This window comes from Gopherus flavomarginatus, chromosome 3 (genome assembly GCF_025201925.1).
Source record: "Gopherus flavomarginatus isolate rGopFla2 chromosome 3, rGopFla2.mat.asm, whole genome shotgun sequence".
Taxonomy (NCBI): Eukaryota; Metazoa; Chordata; order Testudines; family Testudinidae; genus Gopherus; species Gopherus flavomarginatus.
This window is the reverse complement of record NC_066619.1, coordinates 141,153,814-141,171,434: the sequence shown is the minus strand read 5'-3', so window position 1 is coordinate 141,171,434 and position 17,621 is coordinate 141,153,814. Positions and strand designations below refer to the sequence as shown.

Here is a 17,621-nt window from a genome sequence, read left to right as displayed (position 1 = left end):
ACTGGAGCTGCCAGCACACTACGCTTGCTTCCCCACATATCACAGAGGCTTTAGCGCTCTCCTTACACTAACTCCCCATACCAACATGCTGAACAATTCAGAATGAACTATGCTCTGGAGTCATGGGAAATAGACAGAATAACATGAATAGCTTCCAACACTTATGCAGCTTCTGTGTGACATTTTACACAAAATATCTAATGAACTGAATAGCATATTTGCAAATATTTTTTATATTACACACACAAGCACAAAAAGTATGTTAAAAGACCATTATTAAAGTTCGGAAATGCCAGACTTAAGATGCAATATTAATTTGCCCTCGTATGCATATGCCTTAAGATGCTGTCTTTAATTACACGATCACATGCTATTATTTCACCAGGACTTCTGCCTCATTCAGTGCACGGAATGGATAGTGTTCAGGGAATGAATCAGAATTATGTAGTGAAGGAGGCTGTTGTCTGAAGGATCCCTGTCTGATTTCCTGCAGAAATTGGAAGGTGTGAGATGGACAAGGCAGGAGGCTACAGGGACAGAAAGGACAGTCGTTTGGTTCATGCATAAAGGACTGGAGGTTCTTGTGTCTTCACAAACTGGCTCCAGCCCATTCTGAAATCTTGTCACTTGCAGAAAAAACAACCACTCAAGAGTTGGTGATACTGTTATTACTGTAGATAACAGAGATTAGGGCTTTATTGTTTTAGGCACTAAACAAAAATATAGTAACAGATGGTGTCTGCTCTGAAGAGTTCGTAATCAAAATAGATGACACAGACAAAGATTGGGAAGGGCAATGAAAGCAGAGAGAGGTGCTTAAGGTACAAACAAGTGTTCAGTGCCTTTGAGAAATTAAGGCCTAGATGTTTGAATTATTCAAACCCCTAAAATGTGTGGGCATTGAACAGTGTGCAGATATTGGTCTTGATCTCTGTAGTGGTCCCTCACAGACAAGTTGGGAGGGAGGCAGGTCCTTTCAGAGGTCCAGAGAGGCCGGGCCATATCCGGCTTTTGAGGCCCCTAACCATAATAAAAAGAAAAAATGACAAAACATGAAAACAAAATAAGACACCAAAAAAGAGTGAGCCTTAATTTGGATTTTTTTAAATTTAATAAATGCTTTTCTAGCATCTTTCTGTGCAAATGTACTAATTACTGAGGAAAAGCAAGTTGTGAAATGCCAAAAAAAACACATGCATGCATCTAAGGAAGTGGGTATTCACCCACGAAAGCTCATGCTCCAAAACGTCTGTTAGTCTATAAGGTGCCACAGGATTCTTTGCTGCTTTTACAGATCCAGACTAACACAGCTACCCCTCTGATACAAAAAAACACAAATGTCTAAATTTGAGGCCCCTTTGAGCTTGAAGCACAGGCCAAATGGCCCTCCTGGCCCCTCTCTGATTGGCCCTGGAGGGAGGCCCCACTGCCTTACTACTGGCAGACTGCAGGTAACAGTTTTATAGGGGAGAGCTCCAGCTCCTGAGGCAGGGTGAAGCCCAACAGTCTTTAGCCCACAGCCAACTGGCTGGGGCAGACAGCTACAAACAGTCTATACAAGAACTCTCACTCCCTCCAGGTCGGGCAGAGCCACAAGAAGTTAGGGCTCTGGCTCATATTCAAGGCAGAGCTGTAACAGTCTGTAAGTCTAGACCCTCAAGCAGGGTGGTGCGGCAAACAGTTAGAACTCAGGCAGGGTGAGCACCAAAGCAGGCCTCTTGGCCTAAGGAACGGGAGCACTGCCACCCCCAGGATGGGGAGGCTGAGGGTAAGGGGACACAGGCCCCGCCCAGCTACACCGCATCCTAGCCCTGGTGAACATTAATTTATTAAAATGCGTCAGACATTCAGATACCAAAGCGGTGAGTGCCATAGAAAAATTCTTGACAGATTTGATAATAATGTATTCAGAGGAGGGTTTTGTTGGTTTGCAATAAATATGGCCGGGGAGACCACTAAACAATGAGTATAAAGAGAAATACCAAGCAGCGGCCTCATCCTGTGCCTGGAAAGAGAAAAGTTCCAGAAGAAAAAGAGATTATATAACAAAAGAGCATTATAATACATATGCATAAGAAGGCATCAGTAAGTTTCCACGATCCACCTTAATTTTGGAATTTCCTAACAGGCAGTAAGATTTTCAAAATTTAATTAAGAACATAAGAACATAAGAACGGTCATAATGGGTCAGACCAAAGGTCCATCTAGCCCAGTATCCTGTCTACCGACAGTGGCCAGTGCCAGGTGCCCCAGAGGGAATGAACAGAACAGGTAATCATCAAGTGATCTCTCTCCTGCCATCCATCTCCATCCTCTGACAGAGTCTAGGGACACCATTCCTTACCCATCCTGGCTAGTAGCCATTTACGGACTTAACCATCATGAATTTATCCAGTTCTCTTTTAAACACTGTTTTAGTCCTAGCCTTCACAACCTCTTCAGGTAAGGAGTTCCACAAGTTTACTGTGCGCTGTGTGATGAAGAACTTCCTTTTATTTGTTTTAAACTTGCTGCCTATTAATTTTATTTGGTGACCCCTAGTTCTTGTATTATGGGAATAAGTAAATAACTTTTCCTTATCCACTTTCTCCACACCACTCATGGTTTTATATACCTCTATCATATCTCCCTTTAGTCTCCTCTTTTCCAAGCTGAAAAGTCCTAGCCTCTTTAAGCTCTCCTCATATGGGACCCTCTCCAAACCTCTAATCATTTTAGTTGCCCTTCTCTGAACCTTTTCTAGTGCCAGCTTATCTTTTTTGAGATGAGGCGACCACATCTGTATGCATTATTCAAGAAGTGGGAGTACCATGGATTTATATAAGGGCAATAAGATATTCTCAGTCTTATTCTCTATCCCCTTTTTAATGATTCCTAACATCCTGTTTGCTTTTTTGACCACCTCTGCACACTGTGTGAACATCTTCAGAGAACTATCCATGATGACTCCAAGATCTTTTTCCTGATTTATTGTAGCTAAATTAGCCCCTATCATATTGTACGTATAGTTAGGGTTATTTTTTCCAATGTGCATTACTTTACATTTATCCACATGAAATTTCATTTGCCATTTTGTTGCCCAGTCACTTAGTTTTGTGAGATCTTTTTGAAGTTCTTCACAGTCTGCTTTGGTCTTAACTATCTTGAGCAGTTTAGTATCATTTGCAAACTTTTGCACCTCACTGTTTACCCCTTTCTCCAGATCATTTATGAATAATTTGAATAGGATTGGTCCTAGGACTGACCTTGGGGAACACCACTAGTTACCCCTCTCCATTATGAGAACTTACCATTAATTCCTACCCTTTGTTCCCCATCTTTTAACCAGTTCTCAATCCATGAAAAGACTTTTCCTCTTGTTCCATGACAACTTAATTTATGTAAGAGCATTTGGTGAGGGACCTTGCCAAAGGCTTTCTGGAAATCTAAGTACCCTACGTCCACTGGATCCCCTTTGTCCACATGTATGTTGACCCCTTCAAAGAACTGTAATAGATTAGTAAGACATGATTTCCCTTTACAGAAACCACGTTGACTTTTGCCAAACTATTTATGTTCTTCTATGTGTCAGACAATTTTATTCTTTACTATTGTTTTAATTAATTTGCCCGGTACCGACATTAGACTTACACGTCTGTAATTGCTGGGATCACCTCTAGAGCCCTTTTTAAATATTGGCGTCACATTAGCTAACTTCCAGTCATTGGGTACAGAAGCTGATTTAAAGGACAGGTTTCGAACCCTAGTTAATAGTTCCGCAATTTCACATTTGAGTTCTTTCAGAACTCTTGGGTGAATGCCGTCTGGTCCCGGTGACTTGGTAACGCTGAGTTTATCAATTAATTCCAAAACCTCCTCTAGTGACACAGCACTTCAATCTGTGATAGTTCCTCAGATTCTTCACCTACAAAAGCCGGCTCAGGTTTGGGAATCTCCCTAACATCCTCAGCCATGAAGACTGAAGCAAAGAATTCGTTTAGTTTCTCCACAATGACTTCATTGTCTTTAAGCGCTCCTTTTCTATTTCTATCATCGAGGGGCCCCACTGGTTGTTTAGCAGGCATCCTGCTTCTGATGTACTTAAAAAACATTTTGTTATTAGCTTTGGAGTTTTTGGCTAGCTGTTCTTCAAACTCCTCTTTGACTTTTCTTATTACATTTTTACACTTAATTTGGCAGTGTTTATGTTCCTTTCTATTTATCTCGCTAGGATTTAACTTCCACTTTTTTAAGGAAGTCTTTTTATCTCTCCTTGCTTCTTTTACATGGTTGTTAAGCCACGGTGGCTCTTTTTTAGTTCTTTTACTGTGTTCCTTATTTTGGGGTATACACTGAAGTTGGGCTTCTATTATAGTGTCTTTAAAAAGCGTCCATGCAGCTTCCAGGGATTTCACTTTAGTCACTGTACTTTTTAATTTCTGATTAACTAACCCCCTGTGAAAGTAGAATGAATTATATTGTAAAAATAAGAATGGATTAAAGAAATGTTGTATGTACCTTTAAGCAGAAATAAGAAATGTTAAAATACAGGTGCCAGGAAAAGAAACATTAGGCATAAACAAGGGTGCTAATGGCGAAACATTAACAGAAGATCGGTAATAGTTAGTAAGGAAATAAGATTTAGCCCAGGTAAACTTATCAGATTCGGCTTCCTTTGTTATCTTGTTAAGTGCTCGCCCTTTTATCTGTATAAATAAGATAGTTTGTGTCTTGCATGGTGCTCATATTATCTGGGTGTTATTAGCAGAGCGCTGTGCTAATAAAACAGAGTGGTCTGACAAACTGTGAGTCCTGAGTCTAACTTTGACACTCCTAATTTTTGCATAGTTCCCCCTTTTGAAATTAAATGCCACAGTGTTGGGCTGTTGAGGTGTTCTTTCCACCACAGTGATGTTAAATGTTATTATATTATAGTCACTATTTCCAAGTGGTCCTGTTATTATTACCTCTTGGACCAGCTCCTGCGCACCACTCAGGACTAAATCTAGAGTTGCCTCTCCCCTTGTGGGTTCCCATACCAGCTGCTCCATGAAACAGTCATTTAAAGTATCAAGAAATTTTGTCTCTGCATTTTGTCCTGAGGTGACATGTTCCCAGTCAATATGGGGATAACTGAAATTCTCCACTATTATTGAGTTCTTAATTTTGATAGCCTCTCTAATTTCCCGTAGTATTTCATCATCACTATCAGTGTCCTGGTCAGGTGGCCGAAAATAGATCCCTAATGTTATATTCTTATTAGAGCATGAAATTTCTAACCACAGAGATTCTATGGAACATGTGGATTCTCTTAAGATTTTTACTTCATTTGATTCTACATTTTCCTTCACATATAGTGCCACTCCCCCCGCTACACGACCTGTTCTGTCCTTCTGATATATTTTATACCCCGGAATGATTGTCCTCAGTCCACCAGTTTTCTGTGACACCTATTATATCAATATCCTCCTTTATCATGAGGCACTCTAGTTCACCCATCTTATTATTTAGACTTCAAGCATTTGTGTACAAGCACTTTAAAAACTTGTCACTCTTTTATTGTCTGCTCTTTTCTGATGTGTCAGATACCTTTTTATGTGACTTTTTATCATCTGATCTGGCCCTTACATTATCCTCGTCCATCCTCTGCTCCTGACTATAACCTAAAGAATCTCTATCAATAAACTGTCCTTTAAGAGAAGTCTGTGTCCGATCCACATGCTCCTCTGCAGCAGTCGGCTTTCCCCCATCTCCTAGTTTAAAAACTGCTCTACAACCTTTTAAATGTTTAGTGCCAGCAGTCTGGTTCCACTTTGGTTTAGGTGGAACCCATCTCTCCTGTATAGGCTTCCCCCACCCCAAAAGTTTCCCCAGTTCCTAATGAATCTAAACCCCTCCTCTCTACACCATCATCTCATCCATGCATTGAGACTCTGAAGCTCTGCCTGCCTACCTGGCCCTGTGTGTGGAACTTGGACCATTTCTGAGAATGCCACCATAGAGGTCCTGGATTTCAGTCTCTTCCCTAGCAGCCTAAATTGGCCTCCAGGACATCTCTCCTACCCTTCCCTATCTCACTGATACCTACATGTACCACAGCCACCGGCTCTTCCCCAGCACTACACATAAGTCTGTCTAGATGCATCGAGAGATCCACAACCTTCGCACCATGCAGGCAAGTCACCATACGGTTCTCCTGGTCATCACAACCCAGCTATCTATGTTTCTAATGATCGAATCTCACATTACTAACATCTGCCTTTTCCTAGTAACTGCAGTTCCCTCCCCCAGAGGGGTAACCTCAGTGTGAGAGGCAACCTCAGCACCATCTGGAAGGAGGGTCCCAACTATGGGAAGGTTTCCCTCTGCTCCCGTTGATTGCTCTGCTTCTCTGGGCCTTTCATCCTCCTCAACAGGGTAGGGACTGTCCGACCAGAGGTGGGACAATTCTACAGTGTCCTGGAAAGCCTCATCCACATACCTCTTAGCCTCCCTTAGCTCCTAAAGTTCAGCCACCCTGGGCTCCAAAGTCCGTACGTGGTCTCTGAGGGTCAGGAGCTCCTTGCACCGAATGCACACAAACACCACCCGCCCAGAGGGCAGGTAATCATACATGCTGCACTCAGCGGAAAAAACTGGATAGCCCCCACTCTGCTGGTGGGCTTCCGCCTGCATTGTCTCCTAGTTAATGAAGGCGTTGTTTAAAGCAAGAAGTTTTGACTATTGTTTAGTTTATAGATTTTAAAATGAAAAGAACAGCAATGGGTCCTTGCCCCCTGCCCACGCCCCTTCCAAATTCCCTCGCAAAACTCCCTGTTAGCAGCCCCTGTTTGCAAAGCTGAATGTATTGGTCGTATTCTTGAAACATGCAAATGATCACATGACTCTTTGCATGTTTCAAGAATATGATCATTACTTTAAATTTAACTCTAACCTCTTGTGCAGCTCCTAGAGCTATTATTGGTTGCACATGCAGCTTTTTCAGATTGATCACCATCTTCACAATGTAGAAGTACTAGGGGTATTTATTTTATCAACCTGCTAAATTCTACCTCTATACTATGCAGGATTAAAACAGGGGAAAAAACCATGCAAAGGCATCAAAGGCCAGACTTGAAGAAGGCAAGTAGGCACCTAAAATGCAGACAGGTGCCTAGTGGGATTTTCAAAAGCATCTCTAGGTGTCTATCTCCCTCTTTAGGCTCCTAAATGCCTTTGGAAATCTGACTCTAATTAGTTTCTCCTCTCTACACCCGAGGACTGCTAGCATTCCTCATTCCAAAGCTGAACCACACCACACTATTCCAGTCTGACGTTACCAGACATTTCTATCAGTGCACTTCAGTCTTGATCTATAGCTCCCAGTGCTGTTCTAGCCCTTTGCCTCTCCTGGGCAGAAACTGCCAGTTGTGCAGAATTAAGTGGTGAAATCTGTGGTTCTGATCAGTGGGGATTCTGGTGAAAGAGTCGCCAGACTCCTCGTTTCTGAGTCAAACCTGGATTTGAACACTACTCACAGGATCTGAAAGACAAGTTATCAAGAATTGTGACCAGTAGGGAGATTCTCCTTTATCATTACCAGCAGCCTTCTCATATTGTTGCCTTTGGGTTTGTTAACATTAATGTATATTAATTCTCTATTAATCAGGTTAAACAGAGCATTTGCAGAACAGACCTGAACAGAGAACTCCTGCATCCTCTTTGTGTCCACAGTTGTGCTGGCCCCATCCTCTGGAAGGACATGCCCAGAGATAGGATTCATTTCCAGAGCAGTTCAATTCATCCAGCCAGATCTGTCCCGATCCTTCCCCATAATGAGCAGCAGTTACATTGATGGAACGTCCACATCCCAGTTGTTTGCAAACAACATTGGCATCTGATAGGTCCCAGGAATCATCACAGATTGTTCCCCAGGTGCCTCTGTAATTTACCTCTACTCTCCCTTCACAATGGTCCGCTCCATTTATGAGTCTGACTTGCTTGCTCCCTGTAAAAATAAATTTCAGCTATTAATATATTCTATTACTGTTGAAAAATGAGGATGTTCCAGAAATTCAACCACTAAGAAAATAATGCTGACATCCTTAGCAATTCTTGACTGTGTTTTCTCAGATTTGGATGTAATATAGAATGTTACACAGGATCTCACCTCCAATATACTTCATAGTTTTCAATCCTCTCAGAGCCTGTTCTTTATTTAGACTTAGGAGGGTGTTTATTTGTCATGGCTATGGTTTCCTTGACAAAACCTGTGACTTTTATATTCCCACCTTGACTCTCATAAATAGTCAAGCACTGTGTCATTGCTGCTAGCCTAATGCTCAGCATGTCCAAGGGATAAATACAGTGCAACTAGGATGTGGGTAGGTATTGATTAACTTGTTGCTCTCTATGTTCTTGCTTCTACTAACACATCTGTCTAGACCGGCAGGACTCCTGCTGTTTAACCTCTCAGCCACCATAATGCTTTAGTCCAGTGTCTGTCTTGCACAGAAGTTGCCACTGGTAGTAAAATCCCTGGCATGAACAGTGGGGATTAAAGAAAGACTCACTTCTGAGCCAAATATCAACTTGAACTCCTCCCTCAGGAGTCGCAAGGTTACTTATCGTTCCACAGGATTGAATGCTTGAAAAAATCATGAATCCCACATGGGAATTATCCTTTATCATACTCAGCTACCCTTTCATTTTATTGCTGCATTTCATTTTATTTATTTAGATATGTATAATATAATGTATATGTTTTACTTTGACGTTATGCTTTATATTTTATTTATTTAAATAAAATTCTGTTAGTTAAATTCACCTCTATCAATACTCTGTTGTTTGGGTTAAAATAGAGCCCTTGCACAACCTACCTGAGCAGATGACTCCTGCATCATTGGAGTGTGCACAGTTATGCTGGCCCCATCCCTTGGAAGGACAGGTCCACAGACTGGATTCAGTTCCAGAGCAGTTCACATTGGCCAGCCAAATCTGCCCAGCTCCTTCCCCATAATGAGCAGAGACAGTTGCATTGATGGCATGTCCACATCCCAGTTGTTTGCAAATGACATTGGAGTCCAACAGATCCCAGGAATCATCACAGAGTGTCCCCCAGATGCCATTGTAATAAATTTCCACTCTCCCAGAGCAGTGATCTGCACCATTTACCAGTCTGATCTGCTTGTGTTCTGTAAAGATAAATGCCAGCTATTAATGTGTCATCGTTAGAGAACTGGAGGATGTCTGTAAGATTTCAAAAATAAAATGCCAGAGTAAGAGACAGGGACATTGTCAGCAATTCCTTACTGTGCTATCTCAGATGTGGAGATTGTTATTCAGGGACTCATCTCCATCAGAAGTTGCATTTCTTTACCCTTTTCGGGCCTGTTCATCTTTCAGACTTCGACCGGGGTTAAAAGTAAAGCTATGTGTTTGTTGTGGCCATGACTTCTGGGACCAAATCCATGATATTTTTCCCCATAAATAATGCTCTGTCATTCTGGGCATCCTGATACTGAGCAAGACTTAGGCATGAATTTTGAATTTTGGCTCTCTACCTGTTCAGTGCAGTGTGGTAAGTGATTTTTAAAACTTTTAAACCATTTTTCCAGTCAAATAAAAAAGTTACCGTCTCATAATTTACCAAAATATTTAATACAATATTATGTGCCATGACTTTTCTTTTTCCTTTGTTTTTTTTTGACAAAAATGGTTACTTTTGTGAATTTCTGATTCCAAACATTTAGCCTTAGTTACAAGTTTTTTCCACATCTCCACACTGCAGCTGCTTGCATACCAAATTGTTATTATTGGTATCCCACCAATTATCTGGGACATTGCCTACATGTCATGTGCGGAAATCTTGACTCTCTCATCACATGGATTATGCTAGTCAAACTCTCTCCGCAGTTCAGAATCACTTATGCTCTGGAATGATGTTATCCACTGAATAAAACCCACTACGATATTTTAGAAATTAGGAGATCTATGCATAAGTGAAATTATAACTGGTTAAACAAGAGCTTGCAGTACTGTATGCACTGCATTACTGAAAGGAACAGCCTGTGTTCAAGGTATACATTTGTCTTTTGAATGGAGTGTTGAGGGATTCAAGTACAGTACATTCCACGGGCTAGATGACTGTTATCCAAGGATTCCAAAGGAAATAAAGAATGAAATAGTGGAATTACTGACAAATTTATGCCCTATTCTTAAACAGCTGTTATTAGAACATCACTATCATGGTGTCTGTTTAAAAAAATAAGAACAAAATGGAGACACTCTTGGTGAGGAAGTTAATAGGGGAACTTAAGCTTTCAGTTTTCCCCAAGGCGTTCTGCAGATGTGTTATATTTTTTGTTGCTATAGAGTATGCAGACTGACATAGCTTTGTCTATGTATTGGCAGGGAGTAGACCTAATCTTACATGTTTTGTTATGTGCTATTTTTGGTCTTGCTTAAGAGGAGTTTAGATTTACATGGGTGGTTTAAGATCTATGTACCAGTGTATGCAGTTATTCTTGGGAGGGTGCATGCCTTTTCGGGTTTTTAAATCTAGAATTATTTTTTTATTATTATTTGCATTCTGTTGGCTCAGTAATAGGTATGGGCAGGAAACCATTTTCCACAAAATATTTCAGGATTTTGACATTTTTCCTTTTCTGTGTTGGGATGAAACAGAAACCTTTTGAAGCTTTTCCTGAAAAATCAGAGTGAGAACAAGCGAGATAAAGAAAACAGCTTCAGAACAGCCAATAGCCTAATGGCTTGGGTGCCCACTGGGCATGTTGGTGGTCCAGGTTCAAGTCCCTTGTCCAATAAATATTTCATTATTTAACAGAAAGTGGGAAAGCTCCAACAGGAGAGATGAAGAAAGCCAGTAACAAGGTGATTAGTGCATGTATCTGGGATGTGAGTGACCGTGGTCCAAGTCCTTTGTCTGAATCAGGCTATTGGAAATTCTGGGGTGAAATCGTTTAGCTGAAACTGCTATTTTCCCACAACCAGTTTCAGTTTCAACAAATTGGTATTTTCTGGAGAGAACTTTTTTTTATTTTTTGAAAAATTTGCAATCAGCAGCCTATGTTGGACTTTATATTAAATTTTTGAGTATGTATTTACACTGTTTTGGACATGTGTAAGCAGGTACATTCTCCATTTGTATCATATTTTTAATACTTTTATAATAGAGACAGAAACATAAAAATGAGAAGTCTAAGAACGCATCTTTGTTTAGAAACCCATACAGCTAATGGTATACAGAAATGATGGTTGCTTGGGTGTCTTAACCCTGCATTACTGCATCAAATTATCAAATTTAGATTCCTTATGTAACCTTAATTCTGAATTTCTTGGGCTTGAAATGCTTAAGTTTGTGATAATTACAGATTTTTACATTTAATTTACTGATATGTACTCTCAACCTGAACTCTGCTTAAACAGTGAAAATGGGGCAGGTTCAGAAGCTAAAATAGATTTTAATAAGGCTTTTGATACAGTCTCACATGACCTTCTCATTAACAAAATAGGGAAATACAAGCAAGATGGAGCTACTACAAGGTGGGTGCATAACTGGTTGGAAAACCATTCCCAGAGAGTAGTTACCAGAGGTTCGCAGTCATGCTGGAAGGGTATAATGAGTTGGGTTCTGCAGGGATCAGTTCTGGGTCCGGTTCTTTTCAATGTCTTAATCAACTATTTAGATCATGGCATAGAAAGTATCCTTATAAAGTTTACAGATGAAACCAAGCTGGGAGGGGTTGCAAGTGCTTTGGAGGATAGGATGAAAATTAAAAATGATCTGGACAAACTGGAGAAATGGTCTGAAGTAAATAGGATGAAATTCAATAAGGACAAATGCAAAGTACTCCACTTAAAAGGAACAATCAGTTGCACACCATACAGAATGGGATATGACTACCTAGGAAGGAGTAATGCCGAAAGGGATCTGGGAGTCATAGTGGATCACAAGCTAAATATGAGTCAACAATATAACACTGTTGCAAAAAAAGCAAACGTCATTCCTGGATGTATTAGTAGGAGTGTTGAAAGCAAGACACAAGAAGTAATTCTTCCACACTACTCTGTGCTGATTAGGCCTCAACTGGCGTATTGTGTCCACTTTGGGCGCCACATTTCAAGAAAGATGTGGACAAATTGGAGAAAGTCCAGAGAAGAGCAACAAGGATGATTAAGGGTCTGGAAAACATGACCTATGAGGGAAAATTGAAAAAACTGGGTTTGTTTAGTCTGGAAAAGAGAAGGCTGAGAGGGGACATGTTAAAAGTTTTCAAGTACCTAAAAGGTTGTTACAAGGACGAGGGAGAAAAAAATATTCTCCTTAAGCTCTGATGATAGGACAAGAAGCAATGGGCTTAAATTGCAGCAAAGGAGGCTTAGACTGGACATTAGGAAAAACTTCCTAGCTGTCAGAGTGGTTAGGCACTGGAATAAATTGCCTAGGGATGTTGTGGAATCTCCATCATTGGGGATTTTTAAGAGCAGGTTAGACAAACACCTCTCAGGAATGGTCTAGAGTAGGGGTGGCCAACGTGAGCCTGAGAAGGAGCCAGAATTTACCAATGTGCATTGCCAAAGAGCCACAGTAATATGTCAGCAGCCCCACATCAGCTCCTCCACCCCATTCCCAGCACCTCCCACCCACTGGCAGCCCCTCTGATCAGCGCCTCCCCCTCCCTCCCCGCACCTCCCGATCAGCTGTTTCATGGCGTGCAGGAGGCTCTGGGTGGGGAAGAGCGAGGGCACGGCAGGCTGAGGGGAGGGGGCGGGAAGGGGTGGGGTGGGGGCAGGGCATGTGGCAGAGTCAGGGGTTGAGCAGTGAGCACCCTCAGCACATTGGAAAGTTGGTGCCTGTAGCTCCAGCCCTGGAGTTGGTGCCTAGACAAGGAGTCGCATATTAACTTATGAAGAGCCGCAGGTGTCTCCAGAGCCACAGGTTGGCCACCCCTGGTCTAGATGGTGCTGGTCCTGCCATGAGAGCAGGGGACTGGACTTGATGGCCCCTCAAGGTCCTTGCCAGTGCTATGATTCTATGATTTTATTTTTTTCTTGGAATTTCCTTTGAAAAATACTATGATTTATTTAACATTTCATACAAGAATATGAGACAAGAGAATGCTACCATTCAGTATATGTAATGATTTGAAGATTTATAATATCAATTTTAAATAATTATTTATTTCTACTTTTAAAGACAGATTCACTGATACATCCAGCTAGTAAAAGCAGTCAGGGCAGTGAAGCTAGATTCACAGCTGCTTTGTACCTGAAGAGCAGGACAAAGCAGCCAAAGGGTACTAGTGAATCTGGACTCTAATTTTCAACTGACTTATTAGCCCAAAGGGGTATGTTTTGGAGACTGGCTCTACATGAAGGGAGTCCATGGGTCCCAATATCACTGAACTTTAAGGGATCTATGCTCCTGCCTCGTTTCTCTTGGCAGTGTTGATAATAGTGTGTGGTGGGTCCATGGTAGCAATCCCATGGGAAGCCTTTCAAGCATAGATCAGAGCATGTGGCAGTTGTAGTAAAGTAATGTCCCGCTGAGAAACATGTGCCCATTTTACCTTATATCAACGACTCATCTACAACCAGCAGAATTAGTGCCTGCAGTTTAAGTGTATAAGCAGAGCAGTGACTGATTGAGTCACCACTGATGCTGCCATGATTCCAATAAAAAATTACATGAGCTGTTGATCTGAGCCTATCTGTAGCATATATATTCATAACAATTAGATACAAGAAACATTGATAACTTAGCTTAATTATAACCTAATTTCTTGAAATATAGTGTATGCACAAAATTTTAATACATTTTAACAGTATGGAGAGTTTGAAGAATCTGTTTTATTCCATTATTAAAAGAATTTGGGACAAAAGAAAGACAGACAATTTTTTTTAAAATGAGTACGTTAACTCAAAATGGATCTTTTAACTCAAAAACTGGATTTACTTGTGAATTCTCAGAAAATTAAGTCTGTACTCATAGAATAAATGCAGTAACTCTGGGGCAGGTGTGATGTAGGTTTTCTACATAACAAAGAGGTTGAATGCCTGCTTTAAGTGCAAAACAGAATTCAACCTTTACTATGAAACTGTGATTGGTGCATTCATAATTCTCTGTTACCCCGGTTAAATAGAGCAGAAACAGAGCTAACCTGAGCAGAGCACTCCTGCATCCTCATGATGCCCACAGCTGTGCTGACCCCATCCCCTGGAAGGACATGTCCAAAGGTTGGTTTCAGTTCCAGAGCAGTTCACATCATCCAGCCAGATCACCCCTGATCCTTGCCCATAATGAGCAGAAACAGGTGCATTGATAGCACGTCCACATCCCAGTTCTTTGCAAACAACATTGGCATCCGATAGGTCCCAGGAATCATCACAGACTGTCCCCCAGGTGTCTTGGTAATAAATTTCCACCCTGCCAGCACAGTGATCTGCCCCATTCACCAGTCTGATCTGTTTACTTCCTGTAGGGTTAAATCTCAGCTGTTAATGTGTCATAGGAACCAACTGATGATTATGAGATTTCAGAAGTAAAACAGCTGAACAGAGTATACCACATCCTCAGCAGTTTCCTACTGTGCTGTGACAGAGACTGGTTCCCATCTCCCACACAGCTCACTCCTCATTCACACTTCGGAGGGCTGTACGTGAGGCAGCATGTTGATAATGGCCATAACCCCGCAGCCAAAATTCAAGACATTTAAAGTTGCTTCCCTGCTCAGATGGCTGGTCTGTGTCATAACAGGCAGCCAGCTACTGGGCTAGACTCTTCCATGAATTTAGAAACCTGTCTACCCCTAAGCCCACTTTCAGTTGGACCCATATCTGGTCAGTGTGATGCTTTCAATTTACTTCACAAGGCTTCTGGATCAAAACTGACAGGTCCAGTGCAGTGCAGAATAGGCTCCATACATTGTTTTAATCTAGTATGTATGAATTATAACACAGCTTCAAAAAATGGTTGTGCCATGACTTAATGTTCACATATTGAAAGGATGATTTTTGCTCTGACAAACATGCAGGATTCTTTGTATGCGTTTCTGAATCTCCTCATTGTAGCTGCCTGCACAGCACCCTGGCATCATTAGTGTTCCACAGATCACCCAGGATATAGCAGCGAACACCATGGAGATAAACCAACTTTCACCACTCTGAGCAAACCAGACCTGAGTTCTGGAGTGATGTGAATATGTTGAGTAGCAATTACTACAGTACACTACAAATTATACATTCTATAGGTATGAAATTATAATTATTTAACAAATGTCTACAGTAGTGAATTTGCTACAGTGATAAAAGAAGCAGCATCTGTCACCAGGTCACCAGTTAATGAAGTGTGGACCTAATTCAGCAAAGCAATTAAACGTGTGCCTACTTTGCAGAATCGAGGCCCGAGACAGGAAATTATACTCTTGAATTGAAGTTTAATTTTATTATTTATTTAATTAAAATCCTAAAGCTGGTTGAAATTTTTAAACAGAAAAATTTCTCCAATAAAATATGTGATTTTGTCAGCATTGATTCCCCCATCCCCTCCTCCCCCAGGAAAATGTCAATTTCAATGAATTTTCCCAATTTTTTAATGGGAAAGTTAGACCTAAAATATTTAGCTTCAAATCATCATTCTAAAATGTCAAAAATTTTAACACATTCAAACAAAATGCTTAATTTCAATCAAAAAAAAATCATGCCAACATTTCTGAATAGAACCTTTTTGGAACATTTGTTTACATGAAAATTATTGATATTTAATCTTTTTGTCCTGTTTCTGAATGAAAAGAAGTATAGAAATATATGAATTTCGCAAGGGAAATTCCATTTTTTGGACAGCTCTACTGGAAATTCACTATTATGAAGTCTATTTTCACAAAAGAAACAGACAAAGAAAACCAAAAAACCCCAAGAGCCGTCCTTATTGGGATGGTTCCTTGTTGGGATGGTAGTGGGGAAAATGAATTATACTCTTCAACTGAAGTGGTGTTTCATTATTTATAGGGCTGTCAAGTGCTTAAAATTAATCATAATTAATCACACATAATTAATCATTAATAATAGAATACCATTTATTTAAATATTTTTGGATGTTTTCTACATTTTCAAATATATTGATTTCAATTACAATGCAGACTACAAAGTACACACTGCTCAATTTATATTTATTTTTTATTTCAAGTATTTTCACTGTAAAAGAAACACAAAAGAAATAGTATTTTTCAATGCACCTAATAAAGAAATTGCACCACAGTACTTGTATCATGAAGGTTGAATTTACAAATGTAGAATTATATACAAAAAAACCTGTACTCAAAAATAAAACAAATGTAAAATTTTAGAACCTGCAAGTCTACTCAGTCCTACTTCTTGTTCAGCCACTCGCTCAGACAAACAAGTTTGTTTACATTTGCAGGAGATAATGCTGCCCACTTCTTGTTTACAATGTCACCTGAAAATGACAACAGGTGTTCTCATGGCATTGTGGTAGCCAGTGCGCTAAAGATTCATATGTTTCTTCATGCTTCAACCACTATTCCAGGGAACATGTGTCCATGATGATGATGGGTTCTGCTCGATAACAATCCAAAGCAGTACAGACTGATGAATGTTCATTTTCATGATCTGAGTCAGATGCCACCAGCAGAAAGTTGATTTTCTTTTTACTGGTTCAGGTTCTATAGTTTCTGCATCGGAGCATTGCTCTTTTAACACTTCTGAAAGCATGCTCCACACCCTGTCCCTCTCAGATTTTGGAAGGCATGTCAGATTCTTAAACCTTGGGTCAAGTGCTGTAGCTGTCTTTAGAAATCTCACACTGGTACTGTCATAAACAGATAGCTAAGGGTTAATGTCTCTTTCACCTGAAGCACCTGACCAGAGGACCAATCAGGAAACCGGATTTTTTCAACTTTGGGTGGAGGGAATTGAGTGTCTCAGTCTTTGTCTGCCTGCCTGCTTTCTCTGAGCTTTGGAGAAGTAGTTCTATTTTCTAGTCTTCTGTTTCTAAGTGTAAGGACAAAGAGATCAGATAGTAAGTTCTATGGTTTTCTTTTCTTTGGTATTTGCATGCATATAAGTGCCGGTACTTGCCTGCTAATGGGAGGGCTATTGCATGACAAAAGACCCTTAACATGCAAGCCACAAACTGCGAGAGAGAGCAGAAAAAAAATTCTCTCTGGTTCCCTTTTAAAACCAACTGCTTCTCTCTGCTAAAAAGCCCTTAGCAGAGAAAAGAAAAATACAATATTTCTACTGGCTTCTGGATTCTGTCTATCTCCCACCGCTGCTACTCATGTAATAACCTTATTCCCAGATTTGGACCTTAGCGTCCAAAATATGGGGGTTAGCATGAAAACCTCCAAGCTTAGTTACCAGCTTGGACCTGGTACCTGCTGCCACCACCCAAAAAATTAGAGTGTTTTGGGGCACTCTGGTCCCTCTGAAAAACCTTCCCTGGGGACCCCAAGACCCAAATCCCTTGAGTCTCACAACAAAGGGAAATAATCCTTTTTCCCTTCCCCCCTCCAGGTGCTCCTGGAGAGATACACAGACACAAGCTCTGTGAATCCAAACAGAGTGAATCTCCCTCTCTGTTCCCAATCCTGGAAACAAAAAGTACTTTCCTCTTCACCCAG

General features: G+C 40.7%; 2 protein-coding genes across 16 annotated transcripts in view; one reads left to right on the top strand and one right to left on the bottom strand.

The window, feature by feature from the left end:
- LOC127048439 (zinc finger protein OZF-like) overlaps positions 1 to 17,621 on the top strand; it is a 273,508-nt gene that overhangs the window by 37,134 nt on the left and 218,753 nt on the right. The window lies entirely within an intron of this gene.
- The window catches only part of LOC127048417 (deleted in malignant brain tumors 1 protein-like), a 151,201-nt gene that overhangs the window by 36,244 nt on the left and 97,336 nt on the right, over positions 1 to 17,621 (bottom strand). For all 15 annotated transcript variants that reach the window (XM_050948160.1, XM_050948159.1, XM_050948158.1 and 12 more), the window contains exons 9-11: positions 14,142 to 14,456; positions 8,838 to 9,152; positions 7,655 to 7,966 (exon numbers count right to left, since the gene is read on the bottom strand). In XM_050948160.1, coding sequence (XP_050804117.1) covers positions 7,655 to 7,966; positions 8,838 to 9,152; positions 14,142 to 14,456 — 942 coding nt within the window. The remainder of the gene's footprint in view (positions 1 to 7,654; positions 7,967 to 8,837; positions 9,153 to 14,141; positions 14,457 to 17,621) is intronic.